Genomic DNA, 10,534 nt, shown 5'->3' on the forward strand with positions numbered 1-10,534 from the left:
AGTAAGTTTTAATAATAAGAGTGGAGGGGGTTAGGACTAAGATCTAGAACACGGTGTTTCTAATAAATAACTAAAATCTATTTGTACCATTTCTTATACATGGAAAAAACTACGATGGGATTAAATTAGAGATTAACAAGGGATTTTACGGAACAGGTATCATGATCCGATCATTGATAAGGACGAGTAATTGAGATTTGACGAGTTGTAACAGGCTAGAATTAGTTAACATTGAATAATATGATAACTCGGGGAATATTCATGATTTGACACAAGCGGAAAAACTGGATTAGAAGTAAACGTAGTAGATAATTGGAAAAAGGTTTTATAAGGTTGAGTCAGACAGGAAGCTAGAGTGATATTGAGAGACAGATTAATGATATGTCTTACAAGGATTTCAGTGGCCGCCAAGATATACTGATGTTATTTTCGATACAAGGTTTTATAGGGAGCTTGGTAGCTGACAAGATATACAGATACTAATTTCAGGGACAAGATTACAAAAGAGGTTCAAAATCATGGTTAAGTTATGCAGATATCAAACAGAGCGAGTAACTTCATGACCCCTTCCCTAAAATTTCACTCTAACATTGTTCTTTTGTTCCAAGAATTTTTAATATGGTAAGTAGCTGTAGAAGACCAATCTCAGAACTTATTACGTTGACATCTGCGGTATACTTTTCTCCATCTATTATTTTTCTTTGATCATTTTAAAACGGGGACTTGCAGCATGTGTCGCTCTTTCACGTTTAGTATCTGTGGTATTTGACAAAATAATTACAATAGAAAAGTAATGAGATAAAAGTATATCTGTTATTGGAGGTAAAAAATAGACTTAAAGAACTCTGCTGCTATAAGATAATTGATCCTTTTTATATTGCACAACTCTCCTGAGTTTTAATGATGAGTCAACCTTTCTGGTTTTGGAATAGATCTATACTTTGTTTCCCGCCTTGGGTTAAATGAATAGTACTCGTTAGAATTGTTTCCAGTTAACGTTGTCCAATATCAGTGGATCGGGAGCATGATTATTCTAATAAATCTTTAGTATTACGAGACACTTATTTATCAGATCATGCAATGGTTACTGTAAAAAATGTATACTTGTTTGTCAAGTGTAACTAGCAATAAACATAATAGTTGATCATTTATTTATTATCTTTGTAATGAATAAAATACGATCCCAAATATAAAATGTCTTATCATTATTTGTATATTTGGTTGTAGAGGATAGGTATCCATTAATTCATACACTGCTTCTTTATGTGATGATCTGGCTTACTCCTAATAAAATCATCATCATAAAAATAACATCAGATACACTTGCATTATACATTCTACACTAAAATACAAATATCTCAGCATCCATACTTGATAAATAAAATACACTTCTTTAGTCTCTACACGTCTTTAACTAAAATAGTGCAAGAAGACACTGCACTAAAATAATATACTTCCATTATGCAATAATTTTATAATTTAAATTGAGACATCTTATATATATCCTTTATTCTTTGACCTTGATAATCCCTAATTCTCTTTTAACTAAATAAAACATATCAACAGTGTCAAAGTATTCCTACTTTTGTTTTATTTCCTTTCTGTCTGAATTTTTATTATCCCAAAACACCACACTTTATACTCTATATAAGCAGTATAAAAATAACAATATATAAGTAAATGAACCATTTATAGTAATAGCTGTTCTATTCTCTCTCTGGGTAGCTAATCCATTGAGAGAACTATTAATATTACGTTTCTCTTTCTTATAGTCCTTGATTTGATCTGAGAAGATTCTCTTCTCGATCGGTGATATCGTAACTCAGTGGTATAGCATTCTGTATCCATCTAGCATTGGTATATCGTATTTAGGCCAATCATGAAATCTTTAATATAGAAAAATGTACTCGAAGTAGGAGAAGTTGTATAGCAGTATACAAGCGTATGCTTATATGCAACATCAAAGGTTGTTTTAATTTCATAGTTTATTTATTTAAACGATCTGCTTAATTATTCTTAAGTGAATCGTACCAAAATACGACACACATGATCCATCGTTGTAAACGCTGTGAGGGCTCGTTTTTTTTAAAGAAGTAACATACGGCAGTATTATCACAAAAGATTATAAATTTACGATCCAACAGGTACTTCGCAACTTCTTCAAAGCATATACCACGGCTAAACAGTTCCTTTTCAATGACAGGATAACGGATCTCAGCAGGTTTTAATTTCCGGGATAGAAATAGTACGGGTCGTTCAACCCCATCATATGTAATAGTTGCCAAGCAAGCACCAATAACAACTTCAGATGCATCGGTATATAATAGTTATTTGGTTTCAGCATTAGAAATAACCAGAGTTGCAGCCTTACCAAGTGATTCCTTTAATGCATTAAATGAATTTTCACACGTCTCACTCCAGATGAACGGGTTACGTTTCTTCAACAATTTGTTCATGGGGGCAGCAATATCAGAAAATTTAGGAGTAAGTCTTCTGTAGAACCCGCGTAGGTTGACAAACGCGCGAACACCAGTTTCATTTACATGTCTTGAAAATTGCATGATTTTCGAAATTTTACTTGGAGACGGTGAGACGCCTTGTTCAGACACAAAAAAACCTAACAACGTGATCATATTTTGAAAAAAATCACATTTGTCAGCGTGTAATTTGAGATTTACTTCTTCCATTTTTTTTTTGAGAAACAGAGTAATGTGATGAAAGTGATCGGCCTTAGTAGAAGAATACAACGTGACATCATTCAAATAACTGGTTGCGAATTTATCCAAAAAAGGTTGAATAGCCAGAAAAATGCATCTACTAAAGCACCAAGGCCATTGAGAACACCAAAAGGTACACAGCGATATGAATAGTTTCCCCAGGGCGTAGTAATGGTACGTTTAGGTATTGACTCCTCTTCAACTGCGATTTGTTGAAAAGCCTTGAGTAAATCAAGTACAGCAAACCACTTAGCGCCAGAAAGACTTTCTATTACGTCAATGAGATTGGGCAACGGTCATGGATCTCTTACAGTTACCGCGTTTAGTTCCTTGAAATTTGTTACCAACCGTTTATCGCCTGTCTTTTTGGATACGTAACGACACGGAAAAGACCAACCTCCTTGAGCAGAATTGCTGGGTACATGCGTGCTTGGAATAAAAATCCCACTATTGACCATATCTTGGAGATCATTCTTCAACATCTGCTTTTCCGAATTCGAAAGAAAGGCATAAAGTCTCTTATAAATTGGCTTGGCACTCCCCGTGTCAACATGGAATTTCACTAGATTTGTTTGTGATAGGTGCTCGTAAGAGGTTCCAAAGCAGTGTTTGAATTGTGATATGATACCAATGACTTGCTCCTTGTCTTCATCTCCAATATTTTCCTGGTTGGTATTCCTATCCAATAGCTTTCCAAGACGAGAGTCATGATTTTGAGGGTCGTTAACGTCCTCAGTATCAGTAGTGTCTGAATCGCTCGCTTCCATCACCAAGAAACCTTCTTCATTGTCACCATCATCTTCAATGACGTCTTCATCTTCATAAACATCAGAATCATTAGAATTGACTTCCAAGCGTTGTGAATCCTTGGAATAATGAACGTCGAGGGGTGTGACACCATCGTCGCTTTTGACGTACCAAAAGTGAGTATCCCAATCGGTACCGATACGTAAGCTGTGCATGCCTTCTCTTCCAATAATGAGATTGTAACCATTATTTACGTCAAAGCATAACGCGTCAACACATACGAGTTTAGAAGTCCCAACCTTGATTCGTAAATTCTTGGCCATACCAACGGGTTTATACAGGTTACCATCGCCAAACATGAGTGAAGTATCAGCATGCACGAGTTCCTTGATTCCCAGTTGTTTCGCATAGTCAAGACTAATAATAAATGAGGTGCAACCACCATCCAAGATGACCTTGCAATTCTCTCCGTTTACCGAACCAAATGCTCTAGGGGCGCTCTTTCCTTTAGGTAAACCAACATTACATTCTCCAATAAGAACACTTTGGACTGGTAAGGTGACCGAGTTAGAATGGGGCTTGGTCATTTTTCCTTTTATCTTAGAACGACAAACAGGAAAGATTTCATTTATTTGGTTTAATGATAAGCAGATAACAGGTTCATTTACAATGGTATCAACAATAGAATCAATATTCTTATGTTTTTCTTGATACGCGGTAGAGTGGGCAATAGGTAATTGGGGATGTTTGGGTTTCTTGATAGGTAATTGTTTGTTGTTACGATTAGCCTTAGTGGTATTATCACTAATATCAACCGTATTTGGGTGGACGTCGCTTAATTGTTTGTTTTTGTCAATTGGCTTATTGGTGTAAGAAGATTTAGAGTTGATACGGCGTTTATTGTTAGCTCCGGCGTCTTGTCCCTGGGTCGACGTTGGCGTAACTTCCTTTTGTTTCCTTTTCTCCGATAAACAACATTCTTCTGCGATAAACAACATTTTTCTTCAATAAAAACAGCTTCTTCAGAAGATACCTTATTTCTCTTGTACTCCTTGCATTCATAATGTTTATGGAATGGGTCATTACACAACTTGCATGGTTTAGGACAGTCCCGCGAATAGTGTTCTGCATCATTACAATTCCAACAAGTAATCTTCTTTTTCTTGGGCTCATTAGGCGATTTTTTATTATTTGCTACTAATTTCCCAATCATAAGTGACATGTTTTTGAATTCCTTGATGAGGTCCGAGACAGGAAGTTCATCTTGAGTTTTGGTTTTGTTGATTGTTTTACCCTTTCGATTGTTATATCCAGATCGTTTCTTAGATGCTTGATTAATTTCGTCTTCACTGTCCGATGATGAGTAAGAACACTTAAAGTTACCAGAACCATCAGGTTCATCGGAAGATGATTCATCATCACTATCACAGATGTCCCGCAATAGCTCATAAGCCTTTTCAAGTGTTTGAGGTTTCTCAACCGTTAAGTAACGTCTCAAGCCCTTAGAGTATACTCCTTTAGAGAAGAATTTAACAAATCCAGCATCCGTGATAGATAATCCCGCACCTTCAGGCAAAAACATGGCTGTAGTAAAAGTAGACTTTAAGAGAGAATAGTTTTACAGAAAAAAATAGATAAAAGACAAAGAAAAACAATTGTAAGTCTTGTCGATTTATTTGTATAAAAATTAATTAAGAGCTAACTAAACGAGCAGGTTTGCCCTGATATTTATAGAAGATTGCAGATATTGTGGCTTGTATTTTTGACAGCTCAGATCCATCGTAGTTTTATATGATGGACCATTCATTTGGTTTATTGAAGATCGTAAGATAGCTGTCCTTGATTTATTATTGTTCCTGAAATTCTCTGATCTCTCATTGGTCGGAGCCTAGAGTTGAGTTATAATGAAGCTGGGTTACTTATCTACGATCTTTTATCCGTGAAACATTTTTCCTTTTGTAGACAGTAGCATTTATTATGTGGTTTTAGCACAATGGCAACCAAAGTTTCACTTTCGTTCAATGTTGACGTTTCAGCCTCAGTTGGTTCGCTACTGTGAGATGCCTTTTTCTGTTTGTTTGGTGTGTTAACGGGTGCATTATCATTAAGGTTTAGTGTTTGTTCGATAATTTCTCGGTTTTACAACAGGCGTTTTGTTTCAAAAGTTCGATGTAATCGTCAATAGTTTCAGTTTTAAGCATTTTAAAATTGATTATATCAACGAAAACCTTATCGATTTTGACTTTCTTTGCGTACTTGTTTAGAAACACTGTTTGAAATTGTTTCCAGTTCTTGAAATTTTGTTGCATAGACCAAACTTGCATGGTTGTGTCAAAACAATTGTCCACGTAGTTTAATTTTACTTCCACCGTCCATAGATTCAAATTAGCCATCTTGTTGTATCTGAATAACCAAAGTTCAGGATCATCTTTTCGTCTGAATTTAGGTAATTGGAACATTTGTTATAACATAAACGTTTAGTAATAAGCAGTAAGAGAGTAGAATATAATTGAGATCAGCAGGAGTCCTAGCCGTTTGTATAATGTAATAGACGTCTTGAACTTCCTTCTGATAGAAGGCACCAGATATTATGTGGACTGTGTTTTTAACTATATTTTATTAATACCAACTGATGAAATGCTAGATAATGAACTAGCAATGAAGTAAAGATAAGAGAATATCTAATAATTAAACTAACCAAAACACCGCAAAATTACGGTAGAGGTTAACAACGATTTTGGCCGTATCCGTGACGGATCTGGTCAATTTTTGACAATTCTGTATCCTGGACAGGAATTCTTGAAAAATGACCGTATCCGTGACGGATCTGGTCAATTTTCGATCATTCTGTATCCTGGACGGGGCAAGTTTATAAATTGACCGTCTCCGTCACGGATCTGGTCAATTTTTTGTCATTTTGTATCCTGGACAGGGCAAGTTTATAAATTGACCGTCTCCGTCACGGATATGATCAATTTTTGATGATTCCGTCTCCATCGCGGCCACGGCCAATTGCTTGTCGTTCCTAGACCAATCTCAGTTGGTTCGATTCCGTCGTCTAATGTGATAGATGCTCTCAGAGCCACGCTTTATTTTTCTTTTTTGTAATAAATAAATGATTTCTCTTTCTTCCCTATATCTTTCAAAGCCACGCATTGTGGGGTCAACTATGAATAATATCAATGTCACAAATGACCAAGAATCTAGCCAACAAACACCTCTCACTCGCACAGAAGTGGAGGCATTATTCAGAGAGCTCGAGAAAGAGAAATCCTATCCAACAGGACTGAACTCTCCGAAGAAATTTGGGAAGCATTGTACAATACATCTACAACACAACTCAAAGATGATTTCAAGTAATAAAACGCTCGATCCAACGATACAACAATGATAACTGGACAAAGCCAGAACAAATCAACAAACAATTTATTCCAGACCTTAAAAGCTGGAAGATGGATGTATACCAACTCGTGTGTGCCATTCATAAGATCACTGAAACTACAAGAATCCAAGCCAGAGCTAGTACCGAACTTTATGAACAGCCTAAATTTTTACGAGATAAAGCCCACTTTACCTCTAGGAAAGACAACACCATTGAACAAGCGCAACGTCTTGCCATCTTCGGATTTGGTTCCGCAAACGTACAAGAGAAAGACGCCAAAGACATCTCAATTAAGGTACTTAGACTTCCCTCAAGTATCAAACACTTGGAATATGAAGCCTGAAGAAGATGGAAAAGCAAATACTTTCAATAGAGACTTTGTTGAACAACTTCAAAGAGCTTGCTTTGAAGACAAGGTCATTGTTGTGATCGAGCTTTATATATTCATGTATGCTTGATCTACACAGCATATTTTTATCCATTACGATAATTTTATAAACACTTCTTTTAATGTTGCATATTAAATATTCACAATCGACTTAACAAACTAACACGATATTCATCAAGCTAAATACAAGTACAAAAGTATACATTTATTATACAATTATTATAAAAAGACATTATTAATATATTGTACTAATCAGATTAGCGGAGGCCAATGACAAGCGAGGTTTAAAAGTACAAACACGATAAATTTTTGAATGTACTGTGATATTTGATAAAATGCACGTAAAAAATAATGAGATAAAACGAATATTTTTATTAGGGTAAAAATAGACTAAAGAACTCTGTTGCTCTGAAATAATCAATCCTTTTTATATTGCCAACATCTCCTGGATTTATGATGAGTCAACCTTTCTGGTTTTGGAATAAATCTATATTTTAGTCTTCCATCTTGTGTTATCTAAACTCTACTCGTTAGAATTGATTAAAGGTAACGTTGTGCCAGATTTGTTAAACGGGAACACGAGTATTCTGACAAATACTTGGTGCAGTGGCACACTTCTTTGTAAGATCGTGTAACGGATACTGTTAAAAGATACACACTTGTTTGTCAAGTGTAATTGGCAGTAGAACATAATAGTTGATCATTTATTCATTATCTTTGTAATGAATAAATTACGATCCCAAATATAAAATGTCTTATCGATATTTGTATATTTGGTTGTAGAAGCTAGGTATCCATTAATTCATACACTATTTCTTTATACTCTTTATCAGCAGTATAACTATATCAATATATAAGTAAATGAACCATTTATATTAATAGCTGTTCTATTCTCTCTCTGGGTGGCTAATCCATTGAGAGAACTATTAATATTAAGTTTCTCTTTCTTATAATTCTTGATTGATCTGAGAAGTTTCTCTTCTCGATCGGTGATATCGTAACTCAGTGGTATAGCAGTCTGTATCCAACTGTCATTCGTATATCGTATTTAGGCCAATCGTGCAATCTTTTATATAGAAGTATGTACTCGAAGTAGGAGAAGTTGTATAGCAGTATACAAGCGTATGCTGATATGCAACATCAAAGGATGTTTTAATTTCATAGTTTATTTATTTAAACGATTTGCTTAATTATTTTTAAGTGAATCGTACCCAAATACGACAGCCTTCCACCAACACTTATCAAAGAGGTCGTCGAGGGGGTGAGCGACGTTGAAAACCCTCCTGTGATTGGGTGGCATTGGTGTTTGAGGTGGCCTGTTGGGGCTGGGTTGATTTTGGAATGGGTGTCGGATTACCAGAATTGGGGTGGGTACTGGCGTGAGAGGATCCAGTAGGTTGCGCAAAGCGGTGAGGTCGGGGCCTGTGGCTGTGTTTTTTGGCTTGTGTGGCATTCTGAACAGATTGTTGTAACTTAATATGTTCCACCATTTCTTTATTATCCAACAAAGAAGTTTCAGATGTATCAAGAGATGGGGGCTCGAGAGACGCAGGTAGTCCCTTGAACATATTATCTGTACGAATTTGGGTGATGTGTGAGGCCAAATTAGAAAGTAACTCTTGCATGGTATGAGCAAAATTGCGGGATTGATTGTGAAGAACTTCAGGTTCCCATTGATTGTTTTGGAGTTGATACGTAAACCTATCCAAAGGTCGGGTAAGGCCAGAAAGTCGTTACTGAATTTGATGAAGATGTGAATCAAATTGTTTGTGTGCGGCTGAAACATTAACTTTGTTAAGTTTTGGAGGGTCATATTGTTGGATGGAATTCTTAGGACACTCGAAGAAATATTTTCGTCTATCTGAATCTGATAGAGGTCGTCTGAGGAAATCCTCTTCCAAGTACGGGTGCTGTTCCAACATCTGAACATCTGGTGTAAATTCAGAGCCAGGAGAGCGAAGCTGCACATTAGGATCATCGTTAATGATATTTGCTGTAGCCAATCGACTCTCCAAATGGTTAATACGTTGGAGGAGGGCAGTTGCCCAAGCGGGAGGATTAGTGTTTTCATCTTCCATAAGAAACAACGACGATGTAAGTCCAAGAGCGTGGTAACAAAATTTTCGAAAGAAAAGAAGATAGTGTAATAGACTTAAAAATAAATTGTATGTATGTAGTATAATGTAGTACAGATTTCGAATTTTAATAAAGAAAAGTTGGCAAACCACAAAGTTCCAGCTCGAAGTGTAATAATGGCAGTATCCGTCACGGATATGGTCAAAATAATAAAATACTGGCAGTATACGTCACGGATATGGTGAAAATAATGAAATAATGGCCGTATCCGTCACGGATACAGTGAATTTAAAATCCACGTCAGTCACGGTTACGGTGAAAAATTGGAAAAATTGGCCATATCCGTCACGGATACGGTCACCGTTGTTGTGAGTCCAGCTTCGGACATTCAAAGTATAACCTCAATAGAAAATAACTTCTTTCCTCAACATTATTAGTTTAAGACAAACACCAATTACTACCTTCGTACCTTTGCAAGATATATTATACAAATAGTTTATCCAGAATATTTAGTATAAATACTCTTCTAGATTTAATCAATAAACAATTATCTTTTACTTGAATAAATAATCTGTGGCTTAAGCTACTCGAACTCTAATTTATCTCTGTCTGATCAACTTCTCTAACTTATTTTATGGTGGAGTAGCTGCTCTTTTCCTGCGCCCTATATTTTATTCTGTCAAAACTCTGTGTTTACCTCTCTTCGCTCTACCACTCTGAATCTCTGTGATTATCTCTATAATGTCTGCTACAAACTCTACTCTCTTAACTCAGCTCCTCGGACAACTTTTGTCTGAAAGCCGCCTCACCAACTCTGTGATTTCTCCCGTCTACGATCCTCAGGAGAACATCAACAACTGGCTCAATCAATATGATCTCAATTGCAAGCGTCTGGCACTTACTGATGACCAAAAACTAACACAAATCGGTAAGTACTTGCCTGCGGAAATTTCCAATTGGGTATCTCGTACTCCATCTGCTGCCACTTGGGGTTCTCTCAAAGTTGCCCTCATCAACACCTACGGTATTCCACTCGAAAAGTACAAACTCTTACTTCGTCGTCCTTTGGAATCTCTTCGCCAAGGTAACTTACCCTCTCGCCGCTTCTCGGTTATGTTCGAATCCATTGTGTTGGAATTTGATTCTACACATGCTCTCGATGCTCCTACATTGCGTATCATCTACCTTCGAGTCATGTCGTCTGTGGAAAAACGGTTTGTTTGA

At 36.3% G+C, this 10,534-nt stretch overlaps 2 protein-coding genes across 2 annotated transcripts; one reads left to right on the forward strand and one right to left on the reverse strand.

The window, feature by feature from the left end:
* Positions 1–8,475: 8,475 nt before the first annotated feature.
* Positions 8,476–9,312, reverse strand: EV154DRAFT_574114 (uncharacterized protein; the record flags this gene model as incomplete). The annotated part of the gene is made up of 2 exons (XM_051606420.1): positions 8,476–8,935; positions 8,972–9,312. 2 exons carry the CDS (start codon positions 9,310–9,312, stop codon positions 8,476–8,478), a joined length of 801 nt encoding a protein of 266 aa, XP_051461696.1.
* Positions 9,313–10,051: 739 nt separating this feature from the next.
* EV154DRAFT_559385 (uncharacterized protein) lies at positions 10,052–10,534 on the forward strand (the record flags this gene model as incomplete). The annotated part of the gene is made up of 1 exon (XM_051605546.1): positions 10,052–10,534. The coding sequence occupies one exon, from the start codon at positions 10,052–10,054 to the stop codon at positions 10,532–10,534; it is 483 nt and encodes a 160-aa protein (XP_051461697.1).

Source organism: Mucor mucedo (assembly GCF_025094135.1).
Source record: "Mucor mucedo strain NRRL 3635 chromosome Unknown EV154scaffold_11, whole genome shotgun sequence".
NCBI lineage: Eukaryota > Fungi > Mucoromycota > Mucoromycetes > Mucorales > Mucoraceae > Mucor > Mucor mucedo.